Source organism: Danio aesculapii, chromosome 12 (genome assembly GCF_903798145.1).
Source record: "Danio aesculapii chromosome 12, fDanAes4.1, whole genome shotgun sequence".
Taxonomy (NCBI): Eukaryota; Metazoa; Chordata; class Actinopteri; order Cypriniformes; family Danionidae; genus Danio; species Danio aesculapii.
Genome location: NC_079446.1, coordinates 28011458 through 28037815, shown reverse-complemented (window position 1 = coordinate 28037815; position 26358 = coordinate 28011458). Strand labels below are relative to the sequence as shown.

The following is a 26358-nucleotide window of genomic DNA, read 5'->3' as shown; positions in this document are numbered from 1 at the left end:
ACCGTGATCAAAACAGCTTGTTTTTAATATAGGAAAATTACGTTAACATGACCAGATGAAGTGAATTAACTAACCGACGAACTATGAGAAACTGACCACTGTCTGACATCACTGTAAATGGGATGTAAACGATAAAGTTTACCCACTACAGATTTATGATGGTGTTAAATGATGACATTGTAGAGTGAAACTCTTAAAGTGATAGCAGTATAGCCTACAACTTTTATAACAATCCCATCATGGATAAGCTTATAATCATGAACCAACATAATCATGCAGCTGAGTAGTTGGTCTGCACATTTAGTGGTTACCAAATTGTAGTTTATATTACATTGTGTAATTACACGTTTGTAGGTTGCAGAACTATTGTTTCTAGAAGAAATATACTGGTAATGTATGGTCATTATTAACACTTAAGTCTACAGTGACACAGACTTGACTATATTGTATAGTGTGTAGATTACATTAAACACAGATTACATTATTTGACTAAACTTATTTTCGTGATGATGCTTTTAAACCACCCTTTGATGAAATTTCATGCAAACTATAGAAAGAAGTCGGTATTTTTATTTACTATAGAGAATTCGACACATGTCTATGTTGTCTAAATGAGCATCCTTCAAAGAAAATGTAGGAGAAGTTTTCTGTTTCATCTACCGCGTAACCGCCCATCTGTGTAAATGAACTCGTTTGGCAGGAACTCCTCTCAAATACATGATGTGGACACTTGTCCCCCTCTAGTGGCTAAATGTGAACACTTTCATTTTTAAAAAGGGGGTCAAGATCTACTTGGAATGAACACATACAGCAGGCAGCTGCATGTATATATGTATAAAATGAAAGAGTTCATATATCCCTACTGAAAAAACAGCTTAAACCAGCCTGGTTTTAGAGGGGTTTTGGCCATTTCCAGGCTGGTTTCCAGCCTCGTCTTAGCTGTTCAGGCTGGAAAATGACCAGCTAAAACCAGCTTGACCAGCTTAAACCTATATATATATATTTTTAGTGTAGAATTTCTCTCTCATTCTATTTTTGTGTATGTTATATTACACATTTTATAGCAAAACAAGCAAATAGACGAACCATAACAAAAGAAGGCAGAAAAGGGGAAACAAATATTATTAAGTGCTGTAAGATTAAGAATTATATTAGAACGAGCCCTGACTCATTTCAAAAATGCCATATAATGATTTTTATTTTGCCACATTGTGGTTCTTCATACTCAGTTGCTGACTCATAATTACTGTTTTGGAAATTTATTGTGTAAGATTCCTGTTTAGTTTTGAATAAAACATTTATTTTTTTTATTATTATTGTACATTTTGTAACTTAACACTGATAAGTAAAATATTAATTATTAAGAATAATACATTTTAAGAAAACATTCATTTAAATGAGAAAACAAAATGAAGAACACCTTATGCAAAACAAACTAGACTTTATTTTCAGATTTTGTACAAGACAGATTTTGTAAATTTTTTGGAAAAAGCTTTAGTGAAAGAGTCGAATAAAATCACTATTTATATATATCCCATTCATCTAGAGCAGGGGTGTCCAAACTTGGTCCTGGAGGGCTGGTGTCTTAAAGAGTTTAGCTCCAACCCTAATCAAACACTCCTGAACCAGCTAATCGAGCTCTTTCTAGATATACTAGAAACTTCCTAGCAGGTGTGTTGAAGTAAGCTGGAGCTAAACTCAGCAGGACATCAGCCCTCCAGGACTGAGTTTTGACACCCCTGATCTAGAGAGTGTGAGCCAGCAGCATATTGTTTGTTTTTGAATGTTGTTTCTAGAGCTCTGGAACAAAAATGATGGGGACTGGATTTCGCATATGAAAAAGGGGGTCAAGATCTACTTGGAATGAACACATACAGCAGGCAGTTCTGGGACCAGTACTGTATCTAACAGTACAAGACCATAGCCTATGATAGGATCCTCTTTATAGCAACATACCTGGAACCAAATGGCCTTGATACTGTTGAAAATTGTGGGCCAGTATGGAGAATATTGAGAGATTGGATTGTGATGGTCCTTTGTGTCGCTGGCTCTGCCTGAAGCATTTACAGGAACATCTGTAGAAGCAACAAAAGATTACACAATCATTTTAAGTGGTTAGCAGTGTTGGCTCACAACTAGAAGGTCCCCGGTTCAAGTCCTGACTGGGCCATGTGGCATTTCTGTTTGGAGTTGGCATGTTCTCCCTGTCTTCGCATGGGTTTCCTCAAGGTGCTCTGGTTACCTTAACATGCAATAGGTGAATTGAATAAACTAAATTGGCCATAGTGCATGAGTGTGCGTGTGTGCGTGCGTGCGTGTGTGCGTGCATGCGTGTGTGTGTGTGAATGCGAGAGAGTAGGTGCTTTCCAGCACTGGGGGTTCATGAATTAGTGTATTCTTAGTGTTGAGTTGTGGCTGGAAGGGCATCTGCTGCATAAAATATGAGGCGACAGTGCTAACCACTGAGCTACCATGTAACCCTAACACATCAATACAAGGATAAAAAATATTATTACTAATGATGTTTGTGGATGGGCATTTGTATAAAGCGGGTCTTTATATACAGTTGAAGTCAAAATTATCAGCCTTCAGCCATCCAGTTTCATGAACACTTCAGAAAGTATCATGTCTTATATTTTGGCTGGAATAAAGGCAGTTTTCATTTTAAATTATTTTAAAGTCAATAATTACTATCCTCTTTTAGGAATTATTATTTTTGATTAGCTGCAGAACAAATTACTGTTGTCCAATAACTTTCCTAATTAACCCAACTTGCCTAGTCAAGCTAGTTAAGCCTTTAAATGGCATCTTAAGCTGAATACTAGTAAATATATACTGTCATCGTGGCAAAGACAAAATTAATTAGTTATTAGAAATTAGTTATTAAAATTATTATGTTTATATGTTGGAAATTCTTAAAAAGTACTTGGTAAATATAAAAAAAGAATGCAAATTTCACTGGAGGGGGACGGCTAATAACTTTGCCTTCAACTCTATAGTATATGGGCAATGAGACATAAAAAGTTTTTATGCCCGTTGTCTATAAAATAGATCAAAAATAGTGCTGCTTTTTAAAACCAAGAGGCAAAGCATTATGGTTGATAGTTAGTTTATTTAGAAACTGAATAATTACATTTAAACTGAGATTAAATCAGGGCAGCACGGTGGTGCAGTGGGTAGTGCCGTTGCCTCACAGCATGAAGGTCGCTGGTTTGAGGCTTGGCTGGGCCAGTTTGCATTTTTTGTGTGGAGTTTGCATGTTCTCCCCGTGTTCGTGTGGGTTTCCTCCGGGTGCTTTGGTTTCCCCCACAAGGCCAAAGACATGTGCTATAGGTGAATTAGGTAATCTAAATTGTCCGTAATGTATGTGTGTGAATGAGAGTGTGTTGCAGCTGGAAGGATATCCGCTGTGTGTTTCCCAGTGATTGGTTGCAACTGGAAAGGTATCCGCTGCGTAAAACATATGCTGGATAAGTTGGTGGTTCATTCCGCTGTGGAGACCCCAGATTAATAAAGGGACTAAACTGAAAAGAAAATGAATGAATGAATGAATGAATGAGATTAAATCCCAGCAGGCACACAACATCATAAGATGTTAATATTTTAGTTAGATTTAGGTTGTGACATCAGGTGACAAAAATTCAATGTCTAGCCAGTGTCTAAGGACAACGTTATTTTGACGTCCAATAATGACATAAAATGACGTTGATATATGGTTGATTTTAGGTTGTGTTGGAAAGCAACCAAAATCCAATGTCAAGCCAACATCTAGCGTCATATTGACATCAAATACTGATCGTCAGGTATGGCAAACAAAATCCAACGTCTGATAGACGTCATAGTGATAATGCCTAAACAATGTGGAGCTTAAGATCATTAGACATTGTTATTTAGTTGATTTTAGGTTGGATGTTGAACATTGATGTCGACCAGACGTTGGGTTCTGACGTCAACCTGATTTTCATTTCCAACGTTGTATGTTGGGGTACAACGTCAATCTGTCGTTGACATCCTGTGCCCGCTTTTTGTGTCAAAAATCAGGAAATCAGGCAACAGATTATATAAATACAACATAAAAAATGTATCTTAATAAATAAAACAATTAATGAATCAAACTCATAATAAAATGTTTAATGACCAAATAATACTGATACTATTTTATAATGAAAGCTCATTAAAGTACATCCTTTTCATGATCCACCAACTTATATCTATATTAAATAAACAAATCTCCATAATTATTCATCTGACAGATCCCACAGGAATAACCGGCTTGCTAAACATTTATTTATACGCCATACAAGCACAATTAATCAATTCATTTTGCAATATGCTCTTGAGGCACCTGACTCCCTCCAAAATAACCCTCTTAACAGCTTCCGTCACATTTTGAGGGCATTTACAGATAAAGCTCAGTGGGACTGCTGGGCTGTTTATTTTTAGAGGGTCTATCAGCATCATTTGGATGTGGCTGTGGATTGACAGGACAAGTGTGGCCAGCAGGATGAAGGAACGAAGTCTGGATCTAGACCACACACCCCCACCCTCTGAGCCGGCATTCCTCTAAGAGAGAGACAGAGGCGTTTTGGCTTCCTCCCGCCCACTTTTTGCTCTCCCCAAACGTGGTTGAGGCCCTCGGGGTGTGTATCTCCACTCACCTCAGGACTGACAGGCGCTCTGCAGGCGGGTCGAGCCACAGAAGGACGACTGGACATCCAGGCATGGGACGAGACTATTAAAAGAAGACAAGAAATATTAAAAGAGATTTAATTGAAATATAAGGAAAATGGTAGCAGAGGAGGTGGTGGTGACCCTGTCAGGAGGTGCACCGTGGGGTTTCCGATTACAAGGAGGAGCCGAGCACCAGAAACCTCTGCAAGTGGCCAAGGTAAGAGGACGCTGGATGGATACCTCAATCGTTTTAATGAATGGGTGTGTAAAGCTCACTGTTGAAAAACGTTGAAAGTGAAATTTCACTTAGTGAATAATCAGTTTGGGTTTTGTTTGTGAGCACTATGGGGCAAAAAGTAAAGGCTGTTTATGTATCAAAAATATAAATATATATTCTTAGGCACATTAACAACATGGATGCTTTGATGACATTTTAAAATACTTTATCAGCCCCACAAAACTTAATAATGTCATTTTATTTATTTTGTCAGAAAGATTTTTTAGTATTATTTAATATGTAATACAAATTAACAATGATAACTACTAAGTAAAGATTAGAATAAAGACTGAATGATCTTAGAACACAAAAAGTATTTAAATCGTGTATTTTATATCAATGTACAATATATATATTTTATTTAATTGGACGCAGACATTGAACTGTTTCATCTTTGACCCATATAGTATACCATATAATATATTTATTTTAGAATAGAAAAAGCAAGCCTATTGGTGTGTGTCATTTTTTATTTAGTAAGATTTACAGTGCTCAGCAAAATTGAGTACACCCCATTTTGAAAATAAATATTTGTATCCATTTCTAAGTGAATTTAGGCAATGTATTTTGGTGCAATTAAACAAAACAAAAGATATATTTATTAAAATAATATTTTAGTCACCAAACATAAATTGAAAGATAATACAATTAAATTTAAGCAAAATATTGCGAAAAAGATTACAAACTACAAAGTTTAACTAGATTTTTCCTTTTTTTTTTGCTTCTCTTGATTTTTCTCTTTTTAAATTTGTATTTAATATTTTTCTATAATAACAATAATAATAATAATTATTATATATATAAGTTATATAATATTTGTATAACATATACATTTGGCTGTACTAGTTTTTGGACCGTTATTGTAAGTTATTAATAGTTATAATATTGTACAGCTTCCTATTAAAAATATGAATTCAAAAGAGAGATTTTTGAGGGGGTGTACTTATATATTCTGAGCACTGTACATACATTTTATTAAAATTTAAATATTTACATATTCATATATATTTATTAAAATATACTATATATTTAACCTTGGTCTTATTTTCATGGTTATACAAAAAATTATTGGGTCTGTTATTATTTATAATAACATTAATTTTATTTTATGCCAAAAACAATTAGAAAAATAAGTAAACATAATGTTTTTTAGCTTTAGTAATAACCATTTTTAAGAGCCTAATTTGGACATATTTAAATGTGATTTTATTTATATGTGTGTGTGTGTATATATATATAAATTTTGATTTCTAAAGTTGAATCTCAGTCTAACAAACCATATACCAATGGAAAGCTTATTAGGTTTTCAGATCATGTACAGTATAAATCTCAATGAAACATTTACATTCAAAGGGATTGTTCACCCAAAACTGGGCTTTACATTTACTCACCCTTCATTTGCCACAAACCTGCTAAGAGATTCTTTGAAAGAATGTAATTATAAAAATGCTAGAAACTTGTAACCACTGACATTTGTTTTTTTCCTTCCTTGGATGTCAATAGTTGCAGGTTTCTAACATTCTCGTAAATATTTGTGTTCAACGGAAAATGGAATTTAATAAAGGTATGAAACCACTTGAATGTGAGTAAATAATGAGCAAATATAACAATTTTCGTGTGAACTATCCCTTTAAGACTCTTAAACACCATTATAGTATTTAAAAGTCAGAGACAGAAAATAAAACGTTTGATGTAAACCTAATCTGACTGAAATGTTTGCTGGAATGTTTGCTCCACATGTGTCAGTGAAAAATGTCTATAACACCTGATAAGAGTAAATGTTACTCTTATGAGGCACATGGCCCGTGCAATCATGTGTGAGGAAGTTAAGAATTTATTTGCGTAAACTCATACTACTCAAGTACGATAATATTTGGTGTCCTTTAAATGCCTACAATGCAGTTCACACCTATATTTCATTTAATATAGGCAAACAAAATACCATCATGTCCTGTTTGAACTATACAGTCAGCAAGCACTTATTTTATCTGCTGATAAATGCAGCTCAAGAGCGTTTTGGCCTTGTGCTGTGAACATTCCTGGTCCACAGATAAATCTGCTAGGCTTCACGGTGCATCTCTTCACTCTTATCTAATTACCAGCTTTTGTTCGGCTTCCTCTGGAATCCAGATCTTTCAAAGAAGCATTCACACACAGTTTGGTATAAATGAGGATGTTATTTCAGGACTGAGTAGAATTACAGCCACAGTGTCTACTTATAAGCGCACTATGCCCCATTTGTTAAGTGACAACTGTGTGCAATGCATTTTCCCTGATCTAAGGGCTATTTTGGATGGGTGAGCGATGTCAGAGACGATCTAGTCAACTCTTTCCATGTTCTGAGGAAAAAGACATCAGTCATATATGTTTATTCAGAGAAATATATTTTTATTTAGGTAAAAAAAAGTTCGTCCAGCAGTAGGGAGTTTCCATCTTCATTTCAAGGTCACCTCTGCCGACTCTCATCTGTTATTTACAGCATGGCCTTTTTTTCCATGACCATCTACTTTTAATTGAGCTATTCTGATCCAGCCGGATCTCTGATTGCTTCTTTTAATCCTGGCATCTAGAACGACCTCGGTGACTCTTGCTCGGTTAGCAAAATGTCCTGGCAATGTTTTGAAAATGACATCAAGTGCGTCCTCATATTAACTTGCATTCATGCTAAATGCATTCATGCTCCCAAACTCTCGGCTATCCAATATAAAACAGGTCTACTTCCTTAGTATTAAATTAGATCATCGACTTCTCAAAAACATGCACTCATTCTGAATGCTTTGTGACTGAGTGACAACTGACTCTTTACAATGGTTGAGCACTTTATTCAGGCTATGTGAAGAACACATGGTGAATGCATGGCATGCGCTGGTTCAGGTCTGCCAATAGGCAACAGCTGCCTTGGCACCAGCTGCACATGTTGTTCCCCCTACTTGCATTCTCAGACCATTTGATCGGCAATAAAAAGGTAAACAGGCCAAGCTTTCATTTACGTTGTTCCTAATTTGTGTTCCCAGTGTTCACGGAAAAAGCGAATTAGAATTGTGCTTGCAGTTTTTGTAAAGATTTATGATATTGCGCATTTATTTTTGTCCAAGACACAAAAAGCAGTTCTTAAAATTAGATGTTATATAAGACCAAATAGTCTGAGCTGTTCTAAACCATTAATCCCTTTAGGCATTTGTAGATGAATATGCATGCATGCAAACATTGCTGCTCAATTCATCAAAGTAGATTTGATGTGTTTGTAATGAGCCTTTGAAAGCAAGAGGTTAAGATAGGAATGTGGCCAGATTTTTTGCTTGGTACGTGCTGATGAAGTGAGTGTCTCACATTTGACAGATGACCTTTGGAAGGTCCAGCACTTGAGGAGATGGGCAAAAAGCCAAAAAAGAAACTCACTTTTAACACATTGTAGCTTAATCCTTGTAATCTGATAAAAACAAAAACAAAGGATAAGGCCTAAATAATGAGTAAATGATTTGATTTAGTAATAGTAAATTTCCACAGTTAAAATTCCTATTTTTACCCAATGAGGTATCAAGTCCCTAAAGTGATGGTGGAAATGCAGCTGACCCTAGCACATACGAGAACACCCAGTTTTATTGATAATTACAGTTACATTTTTTTATAAAACCACTTTCTAGTTTATTTTATATGTAAGAATAAGAGAAAAAAACAGAGAATGTGTGTGTATATCTATTTTGAGATATTGAGCTTCAAAGTTTTAGCATTTAATATAGCAAACAATATGTGTGTAACAGTTCTCTTTCATTCATTAACATGACAGAGACCCTAAATGCTCTCTAAAAGTAAATTATCAAAGTTCTTCATTTGCAAGTTGGAGTAAAAAAAAACATGGTTAATGCAAATAGAACCTTCTAATTCTGAAAAGTAATTTTCCGCTTGGAATTATAAGGTTCTATCTGGCTGATCATTTATTGAAGCATTAATTTTCAAGAAATACAATAAAAAAATATATAATATGGTGGTGTAACAATATGTTGATGCTTGAGAGTCACATTTTTGCTTCCTTTAACATATTTTTTTCTTGTTTAAATTAAGCATACACGACTGTGCTAAATATTTTGTCCAGTGCAGATGTCAATTTTATCTAATTAATATGTTAATATGTTTAACATTTTATGCTTTATATGAATTATTGAATTATATTGATTGACTTATATGCCCCATGAATTAAATTAAGTATTTACCCTTCAAGGCCTAATGTTAAATTTAAAGACTTTAAAAGAAAACAGACAATAAGCAAATGAGTTTAATGAACACTGAAAAGTGTTTCACTTACCATATATATTTATATTATAGGTGGGCATAGATTATTTTTTTCAATCTAGATTAATCTTGGAATTATTTGAATTCTGCTTAAGGCATTCAGAATATGTGTGCTACCCAAATAATAAGTCTTTGAGAACGGGCCAAACCACACACACACATCGCGAAAAAAGTTTTTTTTCTTTCCTTTTGTGCATTATTACATTCTATAACACTCTCACAGGTCTTTACTCCTTATTTGCGTCTAATACCCCAGTTTGTCACTGCGGCATGAATTAAATGTTTATGAGTTAAAGTGAAACTGCCAAACTGCAGTTTAAGTCAGGCGTCCTGCTGATTTGATTCAGAAGGGCACTTTTTTTGTCAGGCGGCTCACCGGTCAAGTATAGATCCGCGCTAAAATATCAAGGTCAAAGTCATCATAGCTCACGTAGAATAGACCCAGCTCCCAATCCAACTTCGACAATAGATTAACTGCGATATTTTTTTGTTGCGCGATAAGAGTCTCGCGTTAACACAGCACATCACATCAGCTGCAGATGTGAATGAATGGTGGAAGAAAGTAGTTCCTCATACAAGGACAACGCATGCCTCCCACAAGTGCTGATATGCAGCCATATTGCACTGCAACTCAAATGATATTGCTCAGATATAAATAACTATTGCACCATCGATGCAGACCAATGGTGATTCAGTGGTTTTTATTAGCAGGAGAATTCCCTTTCTGGAGACCTGGCTTTGGACAGCTGTTTCAAACTCCCAAAATAAACTCCAAAAAACTCAAACAGTTGAGTTGTACTATTCTTGAATACATTCAGCTGATCTTCACGACTGACGGGAGCATATTAATCTTAGCATAAATCATTGAATTGAATTAGATTATATGCATCTCACTCAAAAACTTTAAAAAAGAGTTTTAATAAATTTCCTAATTATAGCTTGACTCTTGTGTGGTTACATTGTGTACTAAGGCCAATAGAAATTGAAAAGGGGTTTTTTTCTAGGTTGATATGGCTAGGTACTCTCATTCTGGCATAACTCAATTCAATTCATCTTTATTTCTATAGCGCTTTTACAATGTAGATTGTGTCAAAGCAGCTTAACATAGAAGTTCAAGTAAATTGAAATTCTAGTAATGATGATGATCAAGGAACTTCAGCTTCAGCATGGCTGCAGCAGGTGCAATAATATTGCATATAGGGTAAAAGTGCTCCTGCTAGACCCGGAGATCGGCTAAATGGGTCAAAAAGTGTAGAAGAGTTTTAAAATTAGTATTCATTAAAATACATGCAGAGAAAAAATCTTTAAATGAAGTGTGGCACTATTATGTAGACACTTGTTAAGGCGTTATCATAGTTAGTGAGTGTCCAGCACTGGAAAAATCCAAAACTGTGAAGTGAGTCCATCACTTGCCACTCAGATACACAGATAACCCATTGCCTTATAGATAACAGTTTGAAAGGCAGCCTAAATTATGGCATGCTTTTGTAGAGGAGAGGAGAGTCATACTAAACAGATCCAATCCTAAACTCACTTAATGTTTGCTAGTCAAGTAAATAAATGGTTAGAAATGGTTCCACTTTACCCTTCTATCACAAACTCTCCAAGGGAGTGACTCTGTCTCCCCCTGCTGTTGAAGGTGAGGAAGCGCAGTAAGGCCTGTAGGGCTGGACTCAGAGAGACGGATGAGCTGCTGTCCATCAATGATGTGTCCTGTGGAAGTCTGTCTCACGCTGAGGCCATGAATCTGATCGATAGCGGCAGAGGAACCCTCCATCTGCGAATCAAAAGGTCAGATATCATTACCATGAGAAGCTGCTATAAAAGTCATACTCCAGATAATCACTGTGCTTTCCAAACAGGGCCCCGGCTCCATATCAGTCAGTGGTGCTTGTGGGTCGGGCTCCCTCCCCTCGAATTGATAAGGAGTACCGGGCAGCCTTGAGAGCCCTGTCGCCTCCACTTTCCTCGAAACCATCCGGTGTCAACAGAGCATCGCTGATGTCCCCCACTGGGCTGGAGTGGCTCACGTCTCCTCCAGACAGTGAGGCTTACTATGGGGAGACAGACAGCGACGCAGATGTGGCAGCTCAAGAGAGGCAGCGCAGGCAGAAGCGCCGAAGCCCCAGTAGTTCTCCTGCCAAGATCCCCGGCCAAGCCTCACCCCAGGAGGAGGAGACTTCAGGAATGAGTGGCTATGAGAGCACACAGGACGTCATGTACCCTCAAACTCAGAGCTGGCCTGTGTCTGATGTAGAGGCAATGGAGACTCCGCAGAAGCAGGTTATGCATGGCGTGGCCCGCAGAGAGGTGGTCTTCCAGCCCCAGCAGAACGAATGGTCACAACAGGGGGAAAATTCTTCTGAGAATTCTGACCAAAGTCCATCAGGAGCTGCGGAAGTGGACAGTGGCTTCCAGGAGCCCCCCACTGTCCCACCTCCACTTGTGTCTCTTGAGCGGGCTAAAGAAGCTCTCATGCTAGCATCCCACAGACAGATGGTGCCCATGGTAGGCCCTGTGGACAACCCAGTGGATGAAGAACTCACTGTCACATACATGGACAAGGCCAGGCAAGCCAGTGAGTACCAGTCATCCTTTTAAAATAGCACATATGTACAGTACATTCCTAAAAACAAAGGTTCTAAACTAGTGTTTACTCTAATGCCGCAGAATAAACATTTTTGGTTCCTCAAAGACCTGTTAGAGTAGAGTTCAAGATTCCCTTTACCAAGATAAACTACCATTGATGCCAATAAAGAACCTTTATTTTTAGTAGTGTTTGTGGTCAGTTGGTTTAGAAAGTCTCTTTCAGTCATCAAGGTTGCATTTATTTGAGGAAAAATGCAGTAAGGATATTAATATTCTAATCTAAAATTAACGTTTCTATTTTAATAAAAGAATATACAATATCAAATGTTATTTTATGACATTATAGTCATGTGACCCTACGGAAATCACTATGTTTACTTGGAGAAAACAGCTTCATAATATATGGATGGTAAAAAAAACATGAATTATCATTACTCAAAAAGAAAAATAGCTATTTTGACACATTTTTTTAAAGATAACATAAAGAAACTGAACAAATCCAGTAAAAAAAAAGTCATTACTTTGATTACCAATTTATTAAAGCAATAAACACAAAATTAAAGTAATATTTTTTGACCTTCACTAAGTGTTGCACTGAATAAAAGTGCCTGCTAAATAAATAAAAAGCAAACACTTAATAAATAAATTGATTAAATTCTAAATTTTGAGTTATGCATATTGAAAATTGTATTCTTTATTAAATGAGCATAACTCAGAGGATGAGCTCAGCTTTTCTCAACCTATATCTCTTTCTGCCATTACTTCATACATTATTTGTGGACTGTGTTAAATTTAACTTCTGGAAATCCTCTAGGGAGAATTCAATCTCTAATGTCAAGGAGGAGTGTGAATCTGGGCCTGGAGTGGTACAGTGATATTTGATCAAATGAAGGCAGAAATCAGTCTATTGATACTCTGTTCTGCACAACAAAAGCTGTGATGTGTAACATGACTCTTAAAACAGAGATCTGACTCTTTTTTTTTTTTTTTTTTTGAATGGACACAAAGAACTTTTCATGACAAAAAGTAGCAATAGAGAACTATGGGTTAACAGTCTGAATTAATGAATAAAACACAAGAGTAAAGAATAGTTTGTATTAAGACAAGTTATTTTTTGTGAATGATGCTGAATGAACTTACAGAGTCGGTGTTGAAATAACATCTGACCTCCTCCGCCAACCTGATTTGACTAGTAGGACACATTCCTGGATTAACATCTACAGTATGGAACACCATTCTAATCGGCCAATCAGAATTAAGGGATCTGTTTACAGTTTATGTTAAGCTTAGGTTTACGGTTAGGTTTATGCACTTCTACTTGAGTGTTATCCGACTATATTCCCTGATTTTTAAAATAATTTACAGTTATGGTTGGGTTTAGGGGTAAGGAATAGGTATGAAATACGTTTTCGAACAAAAATTATGTTCCTGTATCAACATAAATGTTAATCCAGAATCGCATCGCACTTGGCAAAATCATGACGTGCTGACCCGCTACTGTATTAAAAAATCATCATCTTGATGTTGTTCATCTGATAAACTACACTGTAAAACCCAAAAAGTTAAGGTAACTCAAACCATTTGAGGAAACCAATTGCAAAAAAAACATTTAAGTTCCAAAACTAATCCTAATGAGTACTGTGAAATTAATCCATTTGAGTAAATGAAGCAATTTGAGCACAGTAAAACACAATAAATGAAGGGAACTCAAACCAACTGACTGTAAAACCTAATAAGTTAAGTCAACTCAAACCGTTTGAGGAAACTGAATGTTACAAACCATTTGAGTTACAAAACTAATCTATATGAGTAATGTGTACTTACTCCATTTAAGTTGAATTAATGAGGTATTAAATAACTCAATACCTTCAACACTGAGTTCAAAACTCTTTTCAACTGAGTAGAATTAAATTTCAGACAATTTTGAGTTAACTACACTCATTTAATTTGATAAAGTTGACTGTTGGATTTTATAGTGTACAGTTAAAGATTCACATTTGCTTCATTGGTTACCATACACTGAAAAAAATTATTCAAAGATGATTCCTTGGGTTTACTCAATTTTTTTACGCTATGTGGTTGTAAACAATTTATTTAGGCTGAATTTGAACAAACAAATTAAGTTGAACATTATTAAATTTAATTTGTTTGTTTAAATTCAACACAAATAAATTGTTTGCAACAGTTTTGCATGCAACACTTTTTTCAGTATACAATCTAAGAACAGGATATGGCTCAGTGGGAAATAATCATAGTGTGGGATTTGTAATTGAGCTCATTTATATGTTGGTGATGGGGGTTCCTCATGTCGCCCCGCTGAGGGGTTTACAGGGCACTGGAGGAGGGTTGGACACAAACGAGCAAGAGTCTATATTCGTCCGTTGACTCAGGCCTATAATACAGACCTCTGTTGCATGCTGGGAAAGGCATGTCCAGTTGCTTTAAAGTGTCAGTGATATTGCATTTTGTCCATGTAAACTTTTCAGTCTTTGCTAATAATGTCATTTTCAGAGGCAAGAATGATCTGCATGTGTTAAATTAAAATATACAACGTGTTTAGTTTGTTTTCTTTTGGTATACTATATTCTTAAAGTATTACGGATTCATAAAATCATCAATGAATTGGTTTGTATAGAGACAACGTCTGATGTATCTACAACCCTGAAGTTATACATAGTGTAAACAGGTAGACAAATATATTTGGGTGTAATAATAGACAACAAGATTTCATGGAAAGATCACATTGATAGTGTGTGTAACAAGCAGTGGTGGAAAGACTGAAAAATCATACTGAAGTAAAAGTACCATTACTTAACTAAAAATGTAGTGCAAGTAGAGTAAAAGTATCTGTTGTAAATATTACTCAAAGTATGAGTAAAAAGTAGACCTTTCAAAAGTACTCGTGTAGTATGCTGTAAAAACCTGATGTAAAAAAGAATGCATTTACATGTAATTTGTGGATGTGTGTAAACGTAACATTCTGTAGTGCATTTAATAATTGCCCAGCAGGCACACAACATCATAAGATGTCAATATTAGGTTAGATTTAGGTTATGACGTCAGGTGACCAAAATTCAATGTCTAGCCAGCGTCTAAGGACAATCTTATTTTGATGTCCAATAACGACATCAAATGACTTTGATATTTGGTTGATTTTAGGTTGTGTTGGAAGGAGACCAAAATCCAACGCTGAGCCAACATCTTAAACCAATGTCACATTGACGTCAAATACTGACATTTATTTGTCAGGTATGGCAACTGAAATCCAACATCCGATAGACGTCATAACTGTAGCGTCCACACAATGTCAAGCTGTAACATCATTAGACGTTAATATTTGGTTGATTTTAGGTTGGACATTGATGTCAACCTGGCGTTCGGTTCTGATGTCAACCCGATTTTCATTTCGAAACGAAATGCAACGTCCCCATGACATTAGGGTACAACGTCAATCTGACGTCATGTTGACGTCTTGTGCTTGCTGGGTGTTTAAGGCCATTTTGGTCATCATACAGTAAACATCTATCATCTTCTCATCAGTGACATGGATCTAAACAGGCTCATCAAAGCTTGTTAAGATTTTGCACATCTTCTTGGACACTTTTAATGCTTCCAAACAGTTTGCTGCAATTATAAATTGCCCATGTCTTGAGGTAGTTCATTATGATGCGATTTACATTCTGTTTGCGATTTAATTGGACAGAAATCACAGGACTGATTTTACTAATCCCCATAAACAGAAAAAAAAAATAGTGACCACAGGTTGAAGAAAAATAATGGAGTAAAAGTACCGATACAGCACTAAAAATGTACTTAAGGGAAAGTAAAAGTAAACATTTATAAAACTACTTAGTAAAGTACAATTTCTGAGATAAACTACTCAATTACAGTAGTTTGAGTATTTGTAACTTGTTACTTTACACCAGTGGTAAAACGATAAAATAAAGAATCAATTTTTTGCGTCGTCTTAGATCTTTTGGAGCATGGAAAAAGATTCTTGACCATTTTTTTAATGTCTGTGCTTCTGCTTGTTCTGCAGTATTGTAATTCTGTATGGTATATGCGTCTAGGTGAGTCTGAAAACAAAGTTGATGAACCAGATTAAAATCTGTTCAAAGATAGTAGGAAAGCCTCTTGAGAAACTGACCGTTAGTATTGCAAGAACCTCACAAGGCTGGCAAGGAAAATCACTGAATCATGAATTTACACCATTAAAGTCTAACTATTGATTTAGAGTCCCAAGTTTTAATAAAGCGAAATTAAAAAAGTCATTTGTACATCAGGCTGTCTTGGAGCTGAATAAGGTCCATGTAAAATGATTTTTTATTTTATTTGTATGTCTTTGTCTTTTTGTAAGGAGTATTTATCATGCTGTTATGCAAGAAAATTTCAGATGCAAGTCTGAAAATAAAGCTTTGTATTGTATTGTATTGTATTGTATATCTCTATGTAATGTGTTACTTTTAAAAACAGAAAAAGATTTGTAAACTGATTACAACTTTGCCTTTCAGACAGTAGTATGCATGCCAGCACAGTAGTTCTGTTTTTTTGTTGTATACATTACAAAATAATAATGGCATAACTTTCATAACCTTGCAGTATTAAAAGAAAATGTAAAAACGGTCAGTTTAAGGCTACAATATGCCACAAGTAAATTAACATCCTAAAAACATAAAGTTTTCTATTTTTAGTTTTTTAAACGAAGACATCTAATGGTGTTTGTTATTAATTTTATTATATATATACTGTTGAAGTCAGAATTATTAGCCCCCCTTTGAATTTTTTTTTTTCTTATTTAAATATTTCCCAAATGATGTTTGACAGAGACAGGAAATTTTTATAGTAAGTATGATAATATTTTGTCTTCTAAAGAAAGTCTTATTTGTTTTATTTCAGCTAGAATAAAAACAGTTTTTAATAAAAATAAAAAAAATCTTAAGGTCAGGGGTGACGCGGTGGTGCAGCATGTAGTGAGTGCTGCCACCTCACAGCAAGAAGGTTGCTGGTCGAGCCTCGGCTGGGTCAGTTGGCATTTCTGTGTGGAGTTTGCATGTTCTCCCCGCGTTTGCATGGGTTTCCTTCGGGTGCTCCGGTTTCCCCCACAAGTCCAAAGACATGCGCTATAGGTGAATTGGATAAGCTAAAATGGTTCGTAGTGTATGTGTGTGAATGAGAGTGTATGGGTGTTTCCCAGTGACTTTAACCACTTTAAGTTATATGTTTTACTAGTCTACAGAACAAACGCTCTAATTAACCTATTTAATCCTTTAAATGTCACTAAGCTGTATAGAAGTGTCTTGGAAAATATCTAGTGAAATATTATTTACTGTCATCATGGCAAAGATAAAATAAATTCGTTATTATAAATGAGTTATTAAAACTATTATGTTTAGAAATGTGTTGAAATAATCTTCTCTCCATTAAACAGAAATTGGGGAAAAAAACAAACAGGGGGGCTAATAATTCAACAATGTTAAAATAACTCAGTTTAAATCATTAAAAAGTGTTTATAATTTTATGTGTCAAGGGTTTCTAGCCTTGATTGGGAACAACTAAACTGGTTCAGGAGCTTTTCTTTGTAGAATATACAAATACTTTTTGTTTATAATATCTATTTCTACACTGTAAAAAAATCAAGCTGAATCAAATTAACCTTATGAGTCCATTGAACTTATATTATGTTAAACTGACTTAAAACAGATTGCATAACTTATGAAATTAAGTTAGAGCATAATTAACTTCTCGTTCAATAAGTTACAGTGAAGTAAAAACATATGCTGTCATGACTAATGATCATATAACTTTTACAGTGTACTGAAGCCAATATCATGTGCCTCTAGTCACTATTCAGTGATCTGACTTCTTATCCTTCTCAAAGGTTAAAAATCTGACCTTAAATATGAGATGCATACACAGGTGTCAGTGTGATGTAGTTAATTATGGGATGAGGATTAGGAGTCTGTTTTTCACATTTCTTCTTATAGCAAGATAAACACATTTTGGAAACTTCATTGGAGTCAAACAATATATCTTGTGTCTATAACTGATGGGGTGCTAATTCCCCACTCTAAGGCCTTAGGGAAAGGTTTCTCCTCAACTAATGCCACTCGGCCGACAGTCTAAAGGTCACTTTGCTTTCCAAGACTCACTGATAATTGTATAATAAACATGTTTTGGAGTTTAATTCTGTATCTCCATTGAGAGTACTCTGAATATCCATAACTTTTTGTTTGTGAATTCTTTTGGTGAGTTTTGACTTGGGACATTAGTGAGTAGAGAAGTTCATGTCAGCTGCTCTTTTCTGTCACACTGTTAGCGGTGAAAATACAGAATAAGCCAGGCTATTCAGACAGCCTTGGTAAGAGGAGAAGATGAAGCGTGCGCACCTGTTATCGTGACAGCATTGTGGGAGGTCGAAAGAGCATGGTATGAAATATTGTGGATGTGTGATTACCAGCCGATATTACATTTCTCTCGAAATAGTGAGCAAAGATTAAAGAGCCTTTGTGATGGAATTAATTGTAGGACTTTAGTAATTGGCTTGTAATTGTCAAAAGTGTGTAAAAAGTAAGTGCTAAAGTGATAAAAATAATTTTTATTTGGCGATTACAGTCAAATTGCCTTAATCGGCACTTTAGAGTCTCAAAAACATTTGATAGGCAGTACTTGTTTCATTGTCGGTTTAAAGTAATTGCTGTGTTGTTGAACATGTTAGAATGACCCCACATGAAGCTCAGCTTAAGCCGGCCTATCCAGAAAGAGGTTGAGGTGTGCCCAAACAGGTGGGAAATGACCGTTAGCGCTGTTCACTGACTAAAATAGCTTGAATGACATAATGGGGTTTCTTTGGGCTTGTGACAGGGTCTTGTGGTTAGACAAAAGGTCCTTTAAAAGGCCTGACCTCAGGCTAGGGACTGGTTGATTTCGTACCAATGTGGGCAGAGCACCCAAGTATTGCTGGCTGCTCTCCACTCTTGTGTTTGCGTGTGTCCTGCCAGTAAGGCTGGCTTGGGATCACAGTTTTTACTCTGAACAACATGAGGAGCTTCACATTGCCTGGAGAGGTTGAACATGAAGGACACATCTACGCAGGTAATCTACAAGGGCTTTTGTTTAACTGTAGAATGACAGGTGGCTTGTTTTATGTTTAAACTATTCAAAATTGTGGATAAGATGATTTCTAATGTGAAAGGTAAGACAAGTTGATGGATAGAGAGGTGTTATTTACATGGTTTATAAGTCAGTTTTGACTTTTGTGATTTTTGCTAAGCTTGTTTTACTGATCAGCTCAATTATTTCTTATGAAGCCTAATTTTATGTTACATGTTTTGATGCCAAGAGATGTGTAATGATTAACCTGTGTTTGCTCATTTCTAATGTAGGAGTACCGGACAGGAGTATACTTAATTCGTAATTGAAAGTATATTTTTAAGGACCAGCTAAAAAGTAATTTATTATCGCTTGCTTTTAATAAGCCCGAGTTTTTAAATAATTTGATTAGGGGTGTTTAAATTTTGTATTTTGTGGTGTTTCATTTGTAAATGTAATGAGTGTGTTTTCTTCTTTTTATCCTTTACATGTATTTGTTTGTAAAGCACTTTGGGCAATTGTATAAATGTGCTTTGAAAATAAACTCATGTTTATGTCTTCATATGGACCTTTTCAATGAGAATTTCTTGAATTTAATGTTGTGTTCCATTGTTAAAGCCCTCCATATTAGAAAGAGAATATCATTGCAAAAATACTGTCCTCTTTAGAGCTTTTCTGCTTTAGTTTTATAGACATATTTTTATACCCTGTGTTTTAAAACAGATCTTGGATCCCCAGGGGTTACTTGCTCAACCTGTTAGAATGCGATTGGCTATTTGTAGAGAAGGATGAGCTCAGTAGTTTACCATGAGGATTTTTGAGCCAGACATTTCAGCATCTAACCCACTGCATTTATAGTGTCTAAAATCAGAGCTATTTTGACTCGACTAGAAAATGTGTTTTAATTTACTACAATGCCAGCTTGGTTGAATAAAATTGTGACTTTATTGTGTTGTCTTTATACAGTATGTGTGACTTTGTTGATGTTGCCAATTCATCAGAGGTACTGTTAAATTAATTTATAGACTTATCCACACAAGGCATGCTAATAGGCCTATAAAGCCATACTACAAAACAGAACGGAGAATGGAATATATGTAACGTGGTGCCTGAAACAGTCATTAATTAGAATTACTCTGTATTTCTCACTTGTTGGTATACATTATTTATTTATTGTATATGTTTTCTCCCTAGAGCTACACAGAGGTGAGAGTTTACAAGACAAGCAGGTGAAGGAGGCCCGATCCAAGTGTCGAACCATTGCTTCTCTCTTGACAGATGCTCCTAACCCTCACTCTAAAGGTGTGCTTATGTTCAAGAAGCGACGGCAACGGGCCAAGAAGTATACTCTCACCTGCTTCGGCAGTGTAGACGGAGAAAGCAACAGTAACACAGAAGGAGAAACTGAAGACGAAAGCCTGTTTCCTGGGAGTGAATCTGAGCTTGATGAGGACGGTTTTTCTGCTGCACCAGACCCTACCTGGGATAGTGGATACCTGGATGTTTTAGACAAGAGGACTTCAGCGTGTATTGTGCCTGATAGAGAAGCAGAGATCAGTCCAGGCTTAAATGCCACTTCAGGAAAAGGAGCCCAGCTTTTTGAACAACAGCGAAAAAGAGCTGAAGAACATGTGTCAAATCTGAATACATTTTCAATGCCACAGTATCAGGGAGACTCAACTCTCACATATACCCCAGTTGCTCCATACACACCCCAAAGTACCAGTTCTCTTAGTACAAGTATGGTGAATGGAGAACCTTTGGTAGTGAGCAGGACAAGTGTAGTGTTATCTTCTCCAGGCCAAACACCTATGCCATCACTGACTGGAGCATTACCAGAGCAAGTAGATTCATCAGCTGCCAGCTCAGTGCACAACAGAACTGCCAGGCCTTTTGCCCCTGGATGTGTGAGCAACCGAGCAGCAACTGCTCCCGTAGTCTTCAGACCCAGCCCTGCCAAAAAGGCTGGATCACAGTCTCAGACTGTGTCTGTGGCAACTCTCCCAGCTGCCTTCTCTCCTGTTGCCTCAGAGGGGAAGAAAGCCATCTCTACATCATCACTGTATATCCCTGCCAGACCAGCCACCTACAATGGTCCTTCCTCTCTCCTCTCTCCTTCCTCAGTCATCTCAGGTCCATTTTCTCCACCCCCTTCAAATGCTCCACTCTACTCCCCAACCTACTCCAGTACCTCAGCTCCTTTTCCCCCAACAACTTCTCATGTAACATCTTTGAGTTTGCCTTCTGGCATGGCTCAAACTTACTCTCACCCCCAGGCACAGGCAATGCCATTCAGTCCTCCACACCACACAGTCTCTTCTCAATTTCAGCCACCTCCACCAGTTAATGTCCCAGCACAGCCTTTTTCTCCGCCATTTATGAATGTGCCAGGTTTTCCAAATGTTCCTGTTCATGCTCCATCACCAAATATGCAACCAAATATGCAACCTTCCCCATCCCACAAAGTCTCCTTCAACCCTTATGTCTCTGTGGCATCCACTACACCGGAAACACCAAATGCACCAATTGCCCAACAGTATCCTCTCTCCAACTCCACTGATGGGTTTTCTTCTCGAGAGCAACGGGTCTCAGTCCCTGCTGGACGCACTGGCATTCTGCAAGAGGCTTGTCGTCGATCCACTAAGAAACCAATGTTCAATGCTCAAGAGGAGAAGAAGGCTCCATCTTACAATCCTGAACTACTGTCTCTAGTGCAGAACTTTGATGACAGGTCCCGTTCGGGTGTAGAGGCTGGGTTTGAGTCTGGCCCTGAGGAAGATTTCCTCAATCTTGGTGCAGAAGCTTGCAACTTCATGCAGGCACAGAGAAACAGGTTGCCACCACCAGTAGCTCCTAAACCAGGTCATCCAGCTGCTGAGATGCCACAGATGCGAGGTAAAGGTGCAGAGCTGTTTGCACGTAGACAAAGTCGCATGGATCGCTATGTGGTGGATAAACAGCCCAAATCTCCAGCACAGCCTCGTGACCCTTCACCTACGCCTTCTCTCCCCGGTAACTGGAAATACTCTCCCAACATCCGAGCCCCACCACCCATTAATTATAATCCACTGCTGTCACCTTCTTGCCCTCTAGTGGCTCAGCGTAACACCAAGGCTAATGATGCCACTAAAGTTGGAGTTAAAACAATGCATGGACACAACAAACAAGGTATAAAGGCTCTAGACTTTGTGAGCAAGCAACCATACCAGCTGAACCCCTCTTTGTTCAGTTATGGAGTAAATCCTCAAAACAATACCACTTATCAACAACAGCAGCAGAATGGTGTTGGCATAACAGGTCAATTCCTTAACCCACCAAAGCAGGTCCCCATTAAAGCAGGCCGTGTGTATGAAATCAAACGTTTCTCCACACCTACTCCCATGTCTGCACCTACTTCCCTGACCCCAACTGTAATTGCCCCTCGCTCTGCCACAACCCTAGGTGAGCCTATGTGGCGCAGGGATGTCACTTCCCCACCTCCCGTAGCTCCAAGACCTGCTGCACCATTCTCCCCACCTCCTCCTGCTCCGACAGCAGCCCTGCCTGCTCTCCCCAAAATGTCCAATGTCCCTGCAGCAAATTCAGTGCCTATCGCACAACCAAATCCTGGGCAAGCCTATACCCCATTAAAGGCAGCCAAGCAGTTCAAGAGTGCCCCTGAGCTGAGTCCCCTGTCTGCTGGTGTTCGGTCTTCAGGGTCTGCAAGTGGTCCGAACCTCAGGGTACCCAGACCCCGCTTCTGTACATCAAGCATGGGTCTGCAACCAAATGTGTGGAGGCCTGGCTCCATACATTACTGAGATTCTACTTGGACACTAATTGCCACCCTGGGCAAGAGCACTTCAGTGCTTGAGCTCTGTTCTGCTTAATGAATCTTTCGACTACAGTAATATGACAAAATCATCAGTCAGATGATTTTTTTGTGCATGTTCACAACTGTAGCACACAAGCCTTACGAGCACCCAGTTTTTTTTAAAAATAGAGTACGCAGCTATATTATAGTGGAGGTGAACATCTGTATATGTGTTATTCAGAATGTTGAGATTTTTATGTACTGTGCAGACAACCTTGATTCATGTTTCCTAGTTTGCTAATTTCTTCTACACCGTGTGAATAAGTTTATCCATCAGAAATACACCGCCACATCTTGTGAGAACAACTAAATAAAATATTAGCAATGATCAGTTTTGACATTATATACAAGGGGCCACAAGGAAGAAAAATGGTAATAATTAATTGTCTTGTTATTTTTTCACTTGGGGCCACAATGATGTATTGATGATTGGTAAGTATACATGACAGAGTCCTATTAGGTCAGAAGATAATGAAAGGCAGAGTCATTGAAGATTTGTGTAGAAGTGTTATAGAATGTTTTAAGATGAGTTGTATTAGAGTCTCAGTGACAAAGAGATGAAAAAGTCTACGAAGAATGTGACAGAGGCTTGAAATAAAACAAGTCGAAGGATCCTCAAGTGGAGAGATGGTACAAACCACCCCCCCTCTTGCTCTTGAATTGCTATCTCATCTGGCCTCTGCCATGCCCTTTTCATCTGATTTTATCTTTTATTTCTTTAAACATCTCTTGAGGTTGAATTGCAAGCCTGTGTTTGTCTAGAGCATCGCACAAAGCCTTTGCTTCTTGTTTGACCATGATCAGTATGGATGCTTGATGCATGTGCTCATTTTATCCTCATAATGCTGCGAATGCCAAGGTTTTGACTGAGCATTTAGAAAAGCATGCAAAAACCCCACTGTGGGGTATTGTGTTGGGGCTTTTTCATTTGACAGCTGAAAATATACACTAGATGACAAATTCCGAAAGCGCTGCTTTATCTTTTTGACGTATTATGCGAATGTGACATCTGACCACTTTCCCTGGTGCTTGCTCTCATTGTGAATGATGCTTTTGCCAAAAAGGTATGACATCCATTTCAATCACTTGTATGAGCTGTTCAACAGCATTTGTGAACTTGTATAGGGCTAGTTGAGCATTGCTTGCTTTGCTTTTTCTCAGAAAATAACCCAATGGCCTTGGTGGAAATGAAAACAATCTGGAATGGTGGGTACCATTTCTCTACTAAGGTTAAGAAGGTCGATTGGATGTAAAACTGTAATGAACATTGTTGTCATTCAGGCGATAACACATGGGAAGGATGTAAATGAAAGGTATGAAGCAAGATATATAACTTTAAAGCAAGGATAGAGAGAAAAGTGCCTTTTGGCCATTAAATAATGTTAGTCATTTTCATGAGTGTGTACTAAAAGGCTCGCCAGAATGTATTTCATGCTTTTACATAGCAAAAAGCTTTGATTCTATAGTAAATGTGTTATATTTGTGGTAAATATAATGAGAAAAACTGTAATTATATTAAATGAGTTACAGTGATTTATAGTGGAGTTATGTACAATGCAAATAGTAAGATAATGGAAAGTTTAATGGATTTCAGAATTCTAAAGGGGAATGTGAGAATGAATTTGTACTGAGTTAATAAAGAGCAATGAAAATAAATGTAAAAATGTCAATTGTGGTTGTCTGTATGTTCATTTAGTTGTCTATGTTGAGGTGATATCGTCTCACAAGCATATAAATAAAGCATGTAAGTGCTATGCCCACATTAGAACACATTGTAAATAATATAATTTACAATACTACAAGTTTATCTGAAATGCAGAGGGTAGAAAGAACATTCAGTAATCATAACAGACCCCTGAGTGGCGCTGTTGTGCGAAATTGAATAAGTATTTTGTGTTCACAGAATGAAAGACAGCTCTTTTAAAGTTTTACCTCGGATACTCTGCTCATAGTAAGTAATATTCTTAGGTTTATAATGTATGTATATAAAAAATTCCAAACGCTAACAATATTTGTCAAGTTAAGACATGGTCGTGTTCAAGACATAGGTAAATGCAAACTTTTGTTGTAGTTCTGTAAACAACTGTGCACCGCCTAGCATTTAGCTCTGTAATCTTACCCTCAGTCAGTTGAACTGCCTTTGGACCCCTTTGCTCTACCATATAGTATGATCATATTTCACAAAATATCAGGTGCTAACTTTAGCCAAACTGTGTGTATCCGTCATGACGAGCCACTGTTTCCGTCAGACGCCCCTGTTGGTGATGATTAGTACTACAGGCGCTCCTCTGTCCTGCTTGAGGTTAGGTAAAAACAAGCTGCAATGTTGCAATTAATTTGTATCTAGCAGGTTTTGTTGACCTGCTTTTATTTGAAAGACAAATTTGACTGTGAACAGACTCTATATGAAAGACTACAACTCCTATTATTGTCGAGACTCGAGAAACTGGTGAAGTGCAGCTGTAAATACTCTTGACTTTTCTTCAGGGGCAATATAACACTGTGGAGGTCTGCCACTGTTTCTCAGAGTTACAACCATGATCACTAAATAAATAAATGAATATACATCAGCAAAACCATTACGCGTTTCCCATTAATAAAAAACAACCAGTGTAACTGATTTACTAAACTTACTGATTAAGATACTGTAAGATTCATAGATGGATAGATGCACATAATAAATTTTAGGGGTGGAGGGAAAATGTGACTGATTTGTGTATCTTTTTTAATTGTTTAACTATTTTTGTTTTTAATTGTTTGGGTATTTAAGTCATTTGCAAATATTTGTTTTAGTATCAAAAACTACATATTTTTATATACAACTTTTTTTACAGCCTTTTACTTTTAAAATTACTATAGTTTCAGTTAATATTAAATGATTTGCTACAGTGGAATTGAAAAAGAAAAAGTGCACACAACCTAGAGCTAGGCGATAAAATCTGTATTTAATGACCAAATACCATTGTCAATATCGATAATAAAAACGTTTAGTTTCTGTATGAAGTGCTGTAGTTTTACTAAAATGTGGCTGCTGAGCGTGCGCCAAGCTTAGGGAGTCAGTTTGTCATTGGAAGCGCACAACGCACACATGGTAGCGCATTTTCCAGGTACACCTAGTTGAAAAACATCTGAACTTTTCCGAATGCCCCAGCGCACCGCGATTCATGTAAGTAGAACTAACTTATCTGCTTCACACTTTTTATGGAATATACAAATTTCTGTAATAACTGCAGACTAATTACCCTAGATAAACACAGCGCATCCAAACACTGCAGTGCTTTTTTTATTTTCCCCCATAAACTTGCATCGGAGCTGCAGCAATGATTTTTCTGTTTGTCATCCTCTAAGAAAACAGTCGCCTAGTTACGAGAGATGCCATAGAAAATGATGAAGGAAAGCACGCACAAATGCTTGTCACTTCAGGTCAGAATAACAACACATAGGAAAATGAGTGCTGAATAGCAGCAGTGAGGAGATTGTAAATAAAAAAGGATGTAAGGACGTCACCACAGTGGCTTTTTGGTTTCTTTTCTTGTACATCCCAATCATAGCACCCACTCTGAAAGATTTTTTTCATAGGGGTAATATA

The 26358-nt window shown here is 37.1% G+C and overlaps 1 protein-coding gene across 1 annotated transcript; it reads left to right on the top strand.

Moving 5' to 3' along the window:
* The first annotated feature begins 4647 nt into the window (after positions 1 to 4647).
* Positions 4648 to 24439, top strand: synpo2lb (synaptopodin 2-like b). Its single transcript, XM_056469122.1, has 4 exons — positions 4648 to 4888; positions 10878 to 11029; positions 11101 to 11816; positions 20111 to 24439. Exons 1-4 carry the CDS (start codon positions 4787 to 4789, stop codon positions 22714 to 22716), a joined length of 3576 nt encoding a protein of 1191 aa, XP_056325097.1. The 5' UTR covers positions 4648 to 4786; the 3' UTR covers positions 22717 to 24439.
* Positions 24440 to 26358: the final 1919 nt, after the last annotated feature.

Coding starts and splice junctions, on each gene's coding strand:
- synpo2lb (XM_056469122.1), top strand. CDS start 4,787: ATGGTAGCAGAGGAGGTGGTGGTGACCCTGTCAGGAGGTGCACCGTGG. Junction 11,030..11,100: donor CTCCATCTGCGAATCAAAAG/GTCAGATATCAT, acceptor CTTTCCAAACAG/GGCCCCGGCTCCATATCAGT. Junction 11,817..20,110: donor GGACAAGGCCAGGCAAGCCA/GTGAGTACCAGT, acceptor TTTTCTCCCTAG/AGCTACACAGAGGTGAGAGT.